Source organism: Hibiscus syriacus, unplaced genomic scaffold (assembly GCF_006381635.1).
Source record: "Hibiscus syriacus cultivar Baekdansim isolate YM2019G1 unplaced genomic scaffold, ASM638163v2 tig00116995_pilon, whole genome shotgun sequence".
Lineage (NCBI taxonomy): Eukaryota > Viridiplantae > Streptophyta > Magnoliopsida > Malvales > Malvaceae > Hibiscus > Hibiscus syriacus.
Window position 1 is genome coordinate 507079 of NW_024063511.1, and position 16257 is coordinate 523335.

The following is a 16257-nucleotide window of genomic DNA, read 5'->3' on the forward strand; positions in this document are numbered from 1 at the left end:
CGCAACGTGAACTTGGACTATCGCAACGAATTTGGAAAATCGCAACGCGAACTTCGACTATCACAACGTGAACTTGGACTAGCGCAACGAATTTGGACTAACGTAAATTTGGAAAATCGCAACGAATTTGGAAAATCGCAACGCGAACTTGGACTATCGCAAAATCGCGTTGCGAATTTGGAAACTGAGTTGAAAAATTAGAGTTTGCGTTGCGAATTTAAGATCGCATTGCGATTTTGTTGGTCATTTTGGCAAATCCAAAAAAAGTTGGTTAAAATCGTATATTATAAGACATTTTCGGTCACTGAGGTTATTTTCTCTAATAAATAAATAAATAAATAAATAAAATGTAAAGGTAAAAACAAAGAGGTTAGAGGACCAAAGCAAAATCAAAATAAATATATGGGCCAAATTCAAGATTTAATTAAAAATAAGAACCAAAATGTAAGGTTAATAAATATGAGGCATGAACTTCAATTTAATTAAAACCAAATAGGTAATCAAAGCATGAATATGCAAAACATGTGAGCCCCTAGTGCTTGATTTACCCACGCGAAAAATGCCCCCGAGGTCTCCAGAAAAAGGATGTCTTTTTGCATTTTCTATATATGCGCTTTGCTTAAGCCAAAAACGGCTCATCCCTCTCATTTGCTCAACTTCCTTACTCTCTCTAAAAAGAGAGAACACGTGTGCTCTCTCGTCTCTCTCCAGACTCGATGGAATCCGACCACCACTCCGGTGGCTACCTACCGCGGCGGCCGCTCAAACCTAAATAACACCCGAAACACTCACCTCACCCTCGAGACCCCAGATTTGAACCCCAAAACACAAAATCCCAACCCCCTTGGCGTAGATCTGACGAAGACTCACTCGGTTTTCTCACCTTTTTCGACGTGGTTCCAACTCCCCGAGGACTTCTCCGAGTGGTTTTCTTTTATGTTGCTGCCTTTGTTGTGTTTACTGTTTTTGGTGGTCTTTTTGGCTTCTGTTTTGTTGATATATGGTGTTCGATGATGATGGGTTTTTTCTTGTTGGTAGTGTGTCTTGGTTTACTGTTGTTGGGTCGTGTTTGTGGTTTGTTTGGTATTATGTGGCTCTTTCTGTGTACTTGATTTGATACTGTGGTGTATCTCCATTCTTGTTGTTGGTTGGCTTTGGATGTTTTCGGTTTTTTGTGTTGTTGGTCGTGATCCCTGGCAGTAGCTTGGTGGGGGTATTTATACCCCCACCGGTGGTTGTTCCGACGAACGTGTTAATATGCTCGTGGTTGGTTGGCCGAGGATTTCTGGATGGGTCAGTCTCAATCTCCTCGGCCGAAAATCTCGGTGGCCGGTGTGACTGACCCTTTGACTCCTGTGGCGCTGTGATATTAGGGTTTTTAAACCCTAAACATTATCGGACTAGATCAGGCCTATCCGATTGGGCCCACTGAACCTGGACTGGATTCTTGGACCTAAATAAACCTAAAACGAGAAAAAAAAGGAAAATTAATAAATAATAAATAAAAGGAAAAAACAAATAAATAAATAAAAGGAAAAAATATTTTTTAAAATTATATTTTATATATGATTTAAAAAAATGTTTTTTAAAATCATATAATATAATATAATATATTTTCAAAAAATATTTTAAAATTACATATTATATATATTTTTCAAAATGTTTTTTTAAAAAACTTTATATATAAGTTTTCAAAAACAGTTTTAAAAACTATATAATATGTATATTTTCTAAAATATTTTCAAAACTATATATATTATATAGTTTTCAAAAATATTTTAAAGACTATATATTATATACTTGTTTTCAAAAATAATTTACAAACTATATAATATACATATATATAGATATATATATTTAAAAAAAGATATATGGAAAAAAAATGAGTGTCTACATACGGAATCACTTATTAAAGGAGATTTCAGTCGCGGCATGTTTTGCCGTTTCTGCTTTATGCCAAAGTTTTGCAGGCTTAGAAGTGCTTGAAATTATGCATTGAACTCCAACTAGGAATCTCTCTGATGCTGGATTGTAATTTAATCATCTCCATGAGTCTTGCAATTTAAAGCTTAAGGAAGAGATCTAGATTTGGGTATGAACAGTGTTCGTATATTATGGTTTTGATTATTTATGCTCGGTGGAATGTTTAATTCTAAAAGTTGTCTTCTTTTACCTTTGGTCATTATGGCGTATTCATAAGGAATGTATCGAAAAGGTTGTTTGAGTCCGTTTTTTTTTGTTGAATATATTCATACAATTTGTTTCCTTTATTTTCAACAGTGATATTTTGAGTATATTATCGGAAATGTGATTATCTCATTCCTTTAGGTATTATTGGATTATCGGCGTTTTGGACTAAAATACCTTTAAATTTTTTTTCCAAAAATATTCTTCATTTGTCTTTGAATAAAAAAAAATTATACGAAGGTTAAATTACAAATTTATCTTTAACTATTTTTAGATTTAAATAAAAATTTACTCTTTCATTAAACTTATTTATCTTTTTAATTTTGTAAAAAATTATATAAATTTTATGATTTAAATTTTTAATATATATATAAATTAATTATAGTAAAATTCAATTTTGTAAAAAAATAAATATATAATAAGGATAATTTGGTAAAATACATTCTAATATTTATTTTTTAACCAAACATTGTAATCTTACATTCTTGTTAAACGAACCAAACACAAAATATAACATTCTCAATAATCTTATTTCCACCGATAATTCTATTCCCGCTAATTATTTTACATTCTGTGAACCAAACGTATCCTCATAGTGCAAATATACTGCACTAAGGCTATTACATAAAGGAAAAGGTAACAAACTCTCTTAGAACCGCTACATCTGCATTACCTTGCGCTACAAGATAATAATCATTATATATTCTGAGTTGCAGAGATATGTTCCAATCATCGCCGTGATTTGGTCTCTGTTCCCTACTGGCTTATGCGCAAGCACATCCTAAACCGTGTGATGTTTTCTTTGATGCACCGAGTTTCTGTTTCCTAAAAGGCTTCCATTTCTTTGTTTGTCTCCTATTGTTTGAATAGTTCTTTATGTAGCGCCAGGGCCTTTCTTTCATATCTAATGATGGTGGGGCAACATTTCTGTGGAGAGGATTGGTCTAAATTGAAGAAGAACACCAATCACTCAATGAGGAAGAACTGTTGCGCTATTGTTTTTCTTCAGCGATATTCTGGCCTTCCTTCACGATAGCCTTGGAATTGCATTGGATGATGAAAGGTATTTTTCCTGCCTTACTAGTCTTCAAAAGCAAAGACCATGCAAGTTCAATGACTTTTTGGGCACCGTGGCTTTCCACGATACGAAAAATATCAATTTGCAGATCTGTCAATATTTTTTTTATTAGTTCTCTCACAATTGAACTTTTACTAATGGGATTCTATCATATACAGGATCAGCTTTGCTAATCAGGTAGAAAATATACCACTCGATTGGGGCCTTGGGAGCTTCATATTGCAAGCACTTCCAAGTTGGAAGTACAGGAAACTGATTGGATAACAACCATTATCAGCAATGATTCACCCACACTATTCTCCATCATTGCCATTTCTACAATATTGATGTTCGTAGCTTGGTCTATATCAAAATGGAGGAAACCCCAGTTGAAGACAGTTTATGATCAAGAGAAAGGACGACATATAGTGACTCGTATAGGCAGAAGTTGATATCATTGTCCAGAGTAGATCGAAAACGTGCTTACAAGTTTGCAATCAAGGAGGACAATATGTGTTACGATGGTATATTATCATTATGCTTCCTTGGTCTATTATGTCCCCTTAAGGTCACAATGTGAGTGGCAAACGTAAGATTGTATATCATCAAACTTTTAACATAGGATCAATTGTAATCTTTTTTTCACGGGGATACCAGATAGAAGACTAGATTCCGATTTTGTATATGCCGGGAAGTCGTGAGCAAAAAGCCCTACTATTATACCAGTTGCTTGTTCATTTGTACCTATACTACAGGATTAGAAAAAAAAGGAGTACTGTATTAGTTGTGGGAAGGAGAGGAGGGGGGTTTATTTTCAGAGCTTTATCACTGCTTCTTCCTCAAATGCTGTGTCCTTAAAGTGCCTTATAATGGCTTGTTTGTTGTTTTGCAATGAAAATTCGGTTCCAATCTCAATCTTCGCCAAAGTTACTATTTTTTTTAGCTTAAATGCAACATTGCCCCGAAAGTATACTATTTCTACCGAATTACTCCTAAAGTATTTTTTTTTAGACATTTTACCAACTAAAATTTAAATCGTTATTCCGTTTGTCTCAAAACGTTAACTCCGTTATAAACAAAAAAATGGTAACCAATCAAAACATGCCATATCACCGTTTAATTTTAATTTATTTTATGTGAATATATAAAAATCAATTAAAAAATAAAAATATATAATAAGTCAAAAATACCCCTCCCTTCTTCTCCTTCACCGTCCACCCTCCCTTTTCCCAACACCAGCAATCTTTCATGTCAAAGAACACCATTCATTTAGAAAACGGGAAAAAACAATTCACTTAAACCCTTTAGCTTTTCCACTAAAATATCATAATTCAACTCCAAATTCATCAATAACCCAGATTTTAGAATCTCAAAAGAAATTAAAAGAAGCAATCTTTTAAAAAATTTCCAGGAAAACAAAAGAGAAAATAAGAGCATACTCACCTTTGTATCCATCAGTGTTAACCTCTTCCTTAACCACAACCAATGATTCCTTTAAAATGCAAACCCAGAAAATCACTCTCCATTGTTCTTTGATTTTGTTATTTCAAAATTTAAACAAAACCCACCGCAATAATCAACCCAAAACCTACGTAAACAAAAATATTTCATTCTCCCCTTCAAAAAAACCAGAAAAATCTTACCTCAAATCATTCTGTTAAAAGAATTAACCCCATTAATACAAACCATGGCATGTTTCATGCTCCATAACAAACTGTTTTGTTCCTTTAATTCCATATTCAAATGTGAAATTTTTACATTTGAACAATTTAAAATAAAATGCAATTTGCAAATGAATTAGAGAGAAAAAACCCTAAGAATCTCAAAAATGTATCGTTTACTCAATTTTTAAGATCTCGAATTATTTGTTACCTCAACCATAGGAGCCATTGCTGATGTAACCCCACCCATGTTTTCTTACTCAGTTTGCTTCCGAGCTTCGCAAATTTATTGGGGTTTTTAAATTGAAACTTGGAATCAAAGGCATATTATTAAAACACATTTTTTCGATATTAATGGAGTTGGAAGGAGTGATGGAGAGGGTAAAGAAAGCTGTGGAGAGATTAGGGTGGAGAAAGGGAAAAGAGCAGTGCTAGTATGGTATTGGGAAAAGGGCATTTTTGACATATTATATAATTTTAATTTTTAATTAATTTTTATTTATTTACATAAAATCAATTAAAATTAAATGATAACGCAACATGTTTTGATTGGTCACCGATTTTTTTAATAGAGTTAACATTTTAGGGTAAATGAGATAATTATTTAAATTTTATTTGACGAAACATCTCGAAAAATATTTTAAGAGATAATTCTATAAAAATGATATATTTTAGGAGGCAATGATCATTTAAACCTTTCTTTTTCTAATTATTATTGTTATTATTACATTTTGAGAAAATAAAAGGGTAAATTGCATACAGTAACTCCAATCATAGGAAATTTACAAAGCTTAATTAGAAATTCTCTCCTATTTCTTCGTTCTCTAATTTAACGCAAATTCCCTATTTTCCCCCGGTAAAGGTAAACATATTTAAGACTTCTTTTTCCTCTGTTTCCCATTCGTTCCATAATTTTTTTCTCTCTCTCATTTGTTCGGAACACTGGGTTCGCTGTACTTACCTAGCGCGATTCCGGGTTTCCTTCGCGCTCTCTCTCTCTTTTGTAAAAGAATAAAATAAATTGGTTGAATGAGCTAGTAGAAATCGAATTTTTTTTTTGTTAAATCTGAAGAAATTATGAGTGATCGACTGGTGTTGAATGTCAACGGTCTGGTAAAGCTGGAGCCCGTGCAGCCGGTGGAGTTCGATGCTGTTCCTTCAGAGGAGAATCCAGGGCCGCCGTTCTTGTCAGATAATAAGGAGGAGGAGGTTGTCAGTGGGGATGAGGAGGAGCCGCTGATTCAGTCAGCCGAGTGTCGCATTTGCCAGGATGAAGATTCCATTAAGAATCTTGAGACTCCCTGTGCCTGCAGTGGCAGTCTCAAGGTAAGTTTCTTTCATTACTACTCCAATTTCACGATTCGGTTTAATGAGCCTCATAAAATTTGTGCTAATTTCGCAATTATTATTACTTTGCTTTGGCATTTTAAAAATACTACATGAAATGAGGTTTATGGTCAGCATTTCTTGAAATCTCTCTGTGTTTAAAATTGCAGTATGTACATAGGAAATGCGTGCAGCATTGATGCAACGAGAAAGGCAATATAAATTGCGAGATTTGTCATCAGGTATCTACTTGCTTTAGAATCCCCCTTATCGATTACTGCAATTTGGTTTCATCCTTTTCATTTGTCGCATAATTTTGAATTAGAACATTAGGCCTCTTGCACAAGGAATGGGAAGTTTGTGGATTTCGAAGTAGTTCCACGAGAGTGGGAGAGGCTGAAATCGGCTGCTTTTAGAATTATCCCTTTGATTTTCAGGAAAAACATTTTCTTAAGCCCCGGGTTTGATACATTTAGGCTTTGAAGCGCTGCTGACTGCGCCTGATGCATTGTTAAGTTCTTTGTGCTATTGAAATTTGGTTGTTAATGTCTCTGATTGCTAAGTAGTCTGTGCTTTTCATTTGGCTTGCAGCCTTATCAACCTGATTATACTGCTCTATCTCGCACCCAAACTGAAGAAACCACTATTGATATTGGGTAAGCTTGAGGACCTCACATGTAAGACATTTTAATGCAATGTTTTGGGGTTGGAGGACATTTTGTGTGGATGAAACTGCAACCGCTCTGTATGATCTGTCTGGAAGATTCCATCTTATTGATTTCTGTGTCTCTTGTAGTGGGAGTCTGGACAATCTCTGGCCCCCCTCTTGACTTGCGTGATCCTCGTCTCTTAGCCATTGCAGAGGCAGAACGGCAATTTTTGGAAACCGAGTATGATGAATATGCTGCATTAAATACCAGTGGAGCTGCGTTCTGCCGTTCGGCTGCACTAGTTGTAAGCTTTTAGTTGCAGAGCTCCTTGTCATATTCAATTTCTAATCATGTTTAACACGGTGCTCAACATCCTTTAGGTGAATTTAACATTAATCCCTGAAAATTGGACTGTTGTCTTTTGAATTTATTAATTTATAAGCCATGTCTTGAGGAAATATTTTGATGAAACTGACTTGGAGAAAGGACTTTTCGGAGGTGTCTAAGCATTTGACTTGAAAATCTTTATTTTCTCACACGGCCATGTAATTAGGTGTCCATTTCTAAAATGATTGAATTTTTTCCTTCAATTTTATCAGTTAATGGCACTTCTGCTATTGCACCATGCATTTGATGTTCCAGATGCTGATTCAGACGAAGATGTGTATACTGTCTTCTCTGTAAGTTTTTCTGAAAGCTGAATTCTGGTATTTCACATACACACTTCTTAAGCATCTGCATTGAACTTATCATCTCATATGAAGCCATTTCTTCTTTCGTGCTACATCAGATTTTCTTGTTTCGTGCTGCTGTAATTCTCCTGCCATGCTACATCATGGCTTGGGTCATCAGTATATTACAGCGACGAAGGAAAAGACAGGTTATTCTCCCATTACTTCTACTTCCAATTTGAAATCTCCATGTTTATTTCTCTTCCTGAGGAGGCTTGGTTCCTTATATTTTTTGAACTACCCTCCTTCGCATATTTCTTTGGACCTTGAAAACCCACCGTATTTCTTCGGATAGTTTTTATATTTGTGTTGTTATTGTAATTGTATCAGTATCAGGAAGCAGCTGGGGCTGCAACACAGGTTGCATTTGTGCTACAATCCGGGCAACATGGGGGCATGCATTTTACCATAGCATCAGGAACTACAGTAAGTCCTCAGCAGGTTAGTGTTTGAAACATGAAGCCCTGCACTGACATATTGGTAGTTGATGAACAATGATGATTGTTCCCGTTTGTTCTCATCCTATCGATGAAGCTTTTCATTTTTTATCCATCTGCCCGAACTTAGTCCAGTCCTATTAAAGTTGGAGGCGAATCAAGCAGCTTCAGTAATAGCCTGGAGCCCCTACACCTAATAAAAGATTTTCCAGGTATTCCCCACCCTTAAAGTCGATGTCCACAAGTTCGGCTTAATAGGTAGAGAAATCCTTTTACCATCCGAGAAACTCGCCAACCACCCTCCCCATATGCGCCGATGGCTAGAGTGTCCAGGGTCTGGCACCTAGCTCAGCTGGAGAGAGGCCTAGCCTGATCTAAGAAGTGCTAGTTCGGTTCGTTGTGTCTTGTATATGAGCTCTGCTCTCATTCTCTACATATTGATTTTCAATTTCATTTCTTTTTAATTTTTTTCACATGTTCGACACTTGTATCCTTTACTTTAAAGATTTGTACGAGTATGATCTTTCAAATATATGAAAAGCTTTATTAAAATATTAACTCATGTTTACTACCTGACACTTGTCCGAATCCGGATAGTCTGAGATGTGTGGTTGTGGTGAAGTAGGGAGGAATAATCAAAATGAAGCACCAAATTGTCTTTTGGTTATCTACTCTTATTTACCACATTCGAATAATATTTGGGAATTGTTAAAAATCTGAAATGCTAATCCCACTTTCAGACTCCACTCCACTAGTTGGTCACATCAATGGATGCCAAACATTTAATGGTATTCTCTTTTGAAGCAAATGAGCATGAGTCAGGTTTTAGGTCTATCCGACCCGAAAAGAAGGGTACCTTCACCCGTGACTTGATTCGACCCGACGAAATTTGAGTTTTCATCTGACCCGACCTGACCCGATGAATAGTTTAAAAACCCGATTTGACCCGACCCGATTTGATTTTTTATTTATTAAAAACCGACCCGACCCGACCTGATCTGATTTTTTTATTTAATAAAAAACCAATTCGGCTAGCATAATCAGTTTACCTTCAGTATATTTATTAATAGTGTTATTGTCAATGAAGCTTGAAGCAGTCAATTTTAAATAAAAAATGACTTGCAATCAGAAGTCCTGAGAACGTAATTCATCTATGATAATGCGTAACAACAAATATTTAACAAACCATGTAGTTACATAAATTAAAGAAAAAGTACCAAAAGACATACATTTAATTTAACAATCCTGGATGACATTTTCCTTACTACCAGATCATGTTCGGGTAGGTAAAGGGACATTAGGGAAAGTGAAAAAAAATAAAAAAAAAATTAATAATTATTCATTAACTGTTCGGGTCGGGTTGGGTAGGATTATTTTAGCCCCCAACCGACTCCGACCCGACTCCGAAAATTTCAATGTAAAACCCGACCCGACCCAAACCCGAATTTCTTTTTAAAAAAACCGACCCCATCGGGTCGGATCGGGTCGAAACCCGTCGGATTCAGGTTTCATGCCCATCCCTAATGCGGCATATATTCTCACATGCCCTCGACCAGACTTGATCATCATCTATCAGAACAACCTTAAAAGTAAAAGTCAGGTAAAGATTCTGCCTTTAAATTGTGTGTTTCTGGTAACATCCCATTTTGCAGTTTCTTCCTGCTGAAAAAAAAGAAACTTGTCTGTCTCAGACTGTTTCATCTTTCTATTTTGTTTATATATAAAATATCCAATTGTTTATCTTGAAATCGGTTTGGGTTTATGATCCGATCTTCGCAAAATCGAGACGTAAACATTAGTGTCTTCCTCGGGTATAAGGTTTTGTCCCTTGATGCCGTCGAGAATCATAGTGCGTTCACCAAGAAGTCTATGCAAATTATATTTCACAAACCTGTGTGTGAACTCAACAGGACTCAACCCGGGGTCAATAACAATGTCAATATATATCCCAACTCGGTGAACTTGTCTAAAAGGCTATTGATAGATCCGATGGCATCAACAATACTAAAAATCGGTTCGATTTAGAACTAAAAAAGAGATTAGGGTATGGATGTGTTAGAAATGAAACAGTGGAAGAAAAGATTTAGGTAAGGAAAAGAAAGGGAGGGAATAGATGAAAGATTGGGATTTGGGAAAGACTTTATCTTTTCTTTCTTTAAATTGCTTTGGTATTTTGAATGGGTCAGGGATTCAGGTAAGGCTGACTGTGGATGGTCTCATTAGCACAAAGATCGTCGAGGCTGCCTCCTTTGGTTTAAATCAAAGTTTTAAAAGTATCCACTTTTAGACCAACCTCGAGAATCTATACATCCTTTCGCTTTTTCTTTTTTTAAACACCTATTTGGGTAGAGTTTCTTGAAACACCTATTTGGGTAGAGTTTATTGAAACACCTATTTGGGTAGAGTTTATTGGTACCTTACATCTAAGGAGGCTTAAAATATTTAATTTTTAACGGGTTTCAACTCAACTTGATCTTATAGGATCATATTTTTTGAAATTCATGTTCGAAGTGAATGTTATGAAGGAAAGAATCGAATTTGTTACGAGATTGAATTTAAAATAAAAAATCTCCAATCTGACATGACCGGATTTACTCATACCCTAGTTACATCCTTGGAAGTAGTTTAGGAAAGCAATTCATAATTGTAACGTTCAATTGGATGATAAAAGGTGGAGAATCAGAACAATAATAAAGACCAAGATGAAGTGAAATGGTATGAGCAGCCACCATTATTAGCACCACATCTCGAAAACAAACTTACCCTAAAGTGCAAGAATTTATGCTTTAGAATGTTCCAAGTTGCATGTGACATTTTGCATATTTTAATATAAAAGAAAATAAATAAAGCAAAATATACATATAATCCCACATTTAAACAAATTGAGGGACAAAAGACAAGTTTTTGATTTTTGAACTGCCTCTTCTTTTACATATAATATATATGTGTGTGTATATACATTCACTTTCACTTTAAATTCTCATTCTTTTAATGGGATTTAGCTTTGGTTTGCTATTGTTGCAAAGCAATCTTGCTGTTCTTAGTGGTCCATGTCCATGGCTTCTGCCTTGACCAGTCATTACCATTAAAGAATCCCTAACAACACCCTTTTCTTACCATCAAAGGAACGTCATTATTTTTTAATACCCTTTGTTTAATTTATAACAAATTTTATCCGCTTCGAACATTGTTATATCTCCTTTGAGAACCGTATGTTTGATATCATTCTTTTGTCTATCAATGCCTTTGCAAGAGTTCTTCCATTGATCAAATCTTCCATAGACTTACATTCTCCGATCAATTACGATCCATGATCTTTTGACAAGATTTTTTTACAAGTTTATGTGATTTGTCAAAATCAAATTTACTACCAAGTGATCATATTCATTCGTCCTATCAATCTACAAGTAATCATCATGATTTTATGTGTAACGTCAATATTAAGGATTACTTAAAGTTCAAAAAGGATCTTAACCCTCACTTCTTTTTCTCTTCTTTTGGAAGCGAAGAATACAATTCTTCATTTATAGACCGATCCCTCATCATAAAATTATCAATTATAATTTCTCCATCCAAATAAATAGTAAATAGCCATCGATGTGACAATATCCAATATCATCAACAAACATATATCCGTAGTAACTATAATCCGGATTACATGCATTCTAGAAGCCTGCCAGACAGGGATAAGTGGGTCCCAATTCGAATGTACACTTAGGTACTGGTCGGATGATGTGGCAGACAAAACACTGTGGCAAATGATATATATTAGAAGGAAAGGTTAAAGAAAAAGATACTTGGCTTCTTAAGGGTATTATTCCAATTTCCAGAAACCCATTTAGTCACCCATGTCAGATTCTTCTAAACAACAGCCCTAATTTGCTTTAGATTATTGCAGACTTGTGATTTTTAGTGAATCCCAAAACCCCATCTTTTGATGTTGGGTCCCTCCATGCCTTTAATATTGCCTTTAAATTCCTTTCCAAATCCATCAGGACACATAAATAACAGGCTTATGTCTACAGCAATGGAACATAACCATAGAGTGACACCAACACAGATCAAAGATTTAGTTGTCCGTCTTCTTTTGCTTCTTGTTTGTTTCGAGTTGAATTGAGTTCAAGGGAAAAAATGATTTGCAGAGCTCAAAGAGTGCTTATATTTCTTGCAATTTTCGGGTTATTGGCAATTCAACCTGTTGAAGTTTCTGCTTTGAGAAATTTGGACCTTGTTGTCTTCAGACATGAACAACGTGTTCTCAAGGCGGTCGATACGAAGGGAATGGATACCGAGAAGAAACCGGCTCTCGGGAACAACGGTTTCGATCCGAATCGGTCAAGCAAACGAAGAGTTCGACGAGGATCGGATCCTATCCACAACAGGTCTTGAAAACCTTGATTGACAACAAGTTTCGAGTGGTTTAGTTTCTTCAACAAGGAAGCTCAATGACCTCAAAAATAAGTTTCAAGGCTTCAAAGTGATGTACTCGAGTGCTGATAAAACATGGAGCTGGTGGAAAACTGTATCTGGCTGAAAAAACCTCTTTGATTCCGAGGGTTGGTTGATTGGTTTTCTCTTCTTTTTCATAGTTTTTTTTTCCTTCTTTGGGGTTACAAAGAGCTAAGTGACTCTAACTCGAGATTTGGAGAGTATGTTTGAATACGTCAGACGGACGTCGGATAAGTACTTGAAGAAAAACGAAGAGTCGGAATAGCATAGGTAAGAGATATATGTAGAGTGAGGACAATTTTAGCGAGGCACAATCATCTTTGTATTGTTAGCTGACATCCTTATAGTTGATCAATGAAGCAAATCAAAAGTATAGTTTATGGCTTGAAACTTCCCCACAATGATTCTACCATTCATACCTTTTCATTATTTCAAGAGAAAATTTCTTTGTATTTGCATGTCAGTAGCAAGTTTCTTTTCAAAATTTATTTTTTATAATTCTGTCACTGATACAAGTAGGGAAAAATCAAATTATACTTTATGAAAATTAAAATACTTGAATTTAGATTTTAAAAACAACAATAACTATATGAACCAACTCGATAAAGCCTCGAATTCAAACAAATTACTACTCGAAAACATTACAATATGATTGAAAAAAAGCTAAATTTTAATATAAATGAATATTTGATTTTTAAATTATCAATACAATGTTTTTAAAATCGAGAGATGATAGTCTAAATTTTCAAAATCTAAAATTTACAGGGAGTTAAAAGGTATTTAAACCGATATATAATTAGAACTTAATCTGACTACTATGGGATTAGGATGGCAAACGGGCGGGTCGGGTGCGGATACCCCTTCCCCCATCCCTATACCCACCTACTATTTTTCAATCCACCACTCGCCCACCACCCATGATGGGTACAAATTTTCAAATCCACATCCGGCCACGCGGGTACATTTTCAAATCCATCCCCACACCCACTACCCACTAGCGACATACCCATCTAGACCCGCCTGACAACAAACTAATGAGATGTTGGAGTTGGTTCGCAGACAGTTCGTGATGGGGTAGCAGTGCATGCTTCAATTTGTCAGAGGAGTGGCTCTACAAATGTTATGGAGACATATTGTAGGGAGCATGTAGTCGCAGAGCTGGATTGTTATGTGCTTTCGATGTTAATGCTCATAGTGCGCCTAATATGGGTTTTGAGGGACTAAAGAGCATGGAACTGCTGCTTTTGATGTTAATGCTTATAGTACGGTTAATTTGTGTTTGGATGGACATCATGGGCTAAAGAGCATGGAAAGTGACGTGGTTAGTGGGATTATGGGTTTAATCAAAGAGCCGAATATTTCTCTAATTAAATACCATATTAAAGACTAAATATCCTTAATATTTAGTTAAATTATATGTTATATATTATATATTATTAAAATTTATAAATTAGTCTCTAAAATTACACCTAAATTCATAATGGTCCAAAATTTAATAGATATTTAGTTGGGCGGGCGGATGTGGGGCGGGCGGATGCGGGACGGGTAATGTCTCAAACCCATTACCCGCCCACCACCCACGACGGGTACTACTTTATAAATCCACACCCGCCCACTACCCGCTAAAATTATACCCATCCACACTCCAATTGAAGCGGATGCGATGCGAAATCCACGAAACTGTACCCGTTTGCCATCCCTATATGGGATGGAATACTAAGACAAAAAAGCCCAATATAGTCCGTGTTTTGTTTTCCCTTAAATATCCCTTGGGGACTGAACTGAACTCGCCTGCAATCCAAAAACCCTAGACCAAAAAACCAGGGTGCGGCCTCCAAAATGGTTCAGCGGCTCACTTACCGCACGCGTCACAGCTACGCCACCAAGTCCAACCAGCACCGCGTCGTCAAAACTCCCGGTAACTTCTTCCATCTCTCTCTCTCTCCCCCCATAACCCAGATTCGTTACTGGGTTTTTGGTTATTTTGAATTCATGGGTTAAGACTCCGTATGATCGATGGTGCATCGACATGTTGGTGATTTGTTTTCTTTTGTTTTTGTTGCTGTTAGGAGGGAAGCTTGTTTATCAAACCACGAAGAAGAGAGCTAGTGGACCCAAATGTCCTGTTACTGGAAAGAGAATTCAAGGAGTATGTCCTTTTCTTAGATTTTGATCGAAATTGTTGAATTTATGAGGATTTTGTTTTCTGGGTATGATTTTAGGGAGCTGAAATGTGATTCATTGGAGATTTTGATTCATTTTTTCGTGTCAAGTTTTGATCTTTGCCGCATTCTAGATTTAATGATACATATTCATGGCATTTCAGTTGAGATGTAATGTGGGTATAGTGAGGGGAAACTGGGTATGTTTCTGTTTGAGTAAAGTTTTCTCCAGTTGAGCTTAAATGTGGCCTATGTTTTGTAGATTCCTCACTTGAGACCTGCTGAGTACAAGAGGTCTAGATTGCCTAGAAACCGTAGGACTGTGAACCGAGCTTACGGCGGAGTTTTATCCGGAAGTGCTGTTAGGGAAAGGTTTGTACATTAAGACCTAAGACTTGTGTAAGTCATCTCATATTGGGTACGGTTTAAGACTTGTTTTCTCGATTGTGAATCATTGTAGGATCATTCGGGCCTTTTTGGTGGAAGAGCAGAAGATTGTGAAGAAGGTTCTGAAGATTCAGAAGGCAAAAGAAAAGCAATCATCCAAGAGCTAGAATTTCAATGGGGTAAATGTTGGCTTAATGGATTGATTTGTGAACCTTGAAATAGTAGTTCGAGTTTATCAGGGTTTTATGTTTTTACCAAAGGCTGTTATGAACATTTTTCTGCTTATTTGTCTTTGTCGATGAATCATCTGCTTATCCACTCATATGCTGTTATCCTGAATTTCATATTTCAACCGAATACTCGACATTGCCGACTTATCTGATTGCTTCTAAATGGCATGCGTTGCTCCATATATCTATATATTTTCATTCTGAACTGTTTGTTGCAGAAGAATAACAGTCGTTCATATCTCGCTACTAACAAATAGAGAGTTCCACAAATTAGGGATCATTTGTAACTTGTATGTATGTTTATTAAGTTAAATAAATAAATATGAATAAAAATTGTATGCTTTAAATAAATAAATATGAATAACAACTCGATGTTTATTGCGTTTGGTTTGGTTGTGTTGGGATTTTTATGAAGCTCAAATTTGACAATCGAAAATAATTTTCCAAGAGGGGGAAATTGTTTTTTTGAGAATTTTAGGGATTAAGGAGAATTAAAGGGATAGAAAATTGTTGTACAAATATTTATAGTGATTTAACTTTCTCAATCAAAGTCTACATTCACTACTTAAGCTCTTCACTTAGTATTTTTAACAAATTCACTAATTTGTTCTTGCTTTTTGAAGGATCAAGAGTAATCTTTACAACTTCCTATCATTTCAATTAGTTAAGATAGAACCAAAATCTTTTACAATGGATAAAAGAGAGTAAACAAAGAAACTTTTAAAAGGAAGGTGTTTACAAATTAAAGTTCACAAAAACATTAATATTTACAAGAGAATAAAAGTAAAGAGTGAAAAGTTCTCTTGTATTTAATTGCTTGGATATTTGTTCTAATTCTTCTTCAAGTGTCTTGAACTTGTATTTATATGTTGGAATGAGTTTGTAGTCGTTTCTAGTCGTTGGGAGTGATTTGGAGCCGTTGGGAATGCTTTATTTGCAAAACAAAACTGCTCAGTGTAGAGGATATCGATACTCCTATA

At 35.7% G+C, this 16257-nt stretch overlaps 1 protein-coding gene and 1 pseudogene across 1 annotated transcript; both read left to right on the top strand.

Moving 5' to 3' along the window:
* Positions 1–5860: 5860 nt before the first annotated feature.
* LOC120193407 lies at positions 5861–8378 on the top strand (annotated as a pseudogene).
* Positions 8379–14244: 5866 nt separating this feature from the next.
* LOC120193303 (60S ribosomal protein L34-like) lies at positions 14245–15350 on the top strand. The gene is made up of 4 exons (XM_039195824.1): positions 14245–14416; positions 14568–14647; positions 14923–15032; positions 15121–15350. Exons 1-4 carry the CDS (start codon positions 14338–14340, stop codon positions 15212–15214), a joined length of 363 nt encoding a protein of 120 aa, XP_039051755.1. The 5' UTR covers positions 14245–14337; the 3' UTR covers positions 15215–15350.
* The last annotated feature ends 907 nt before the right edge of the window (positions 15351–16257 follow it).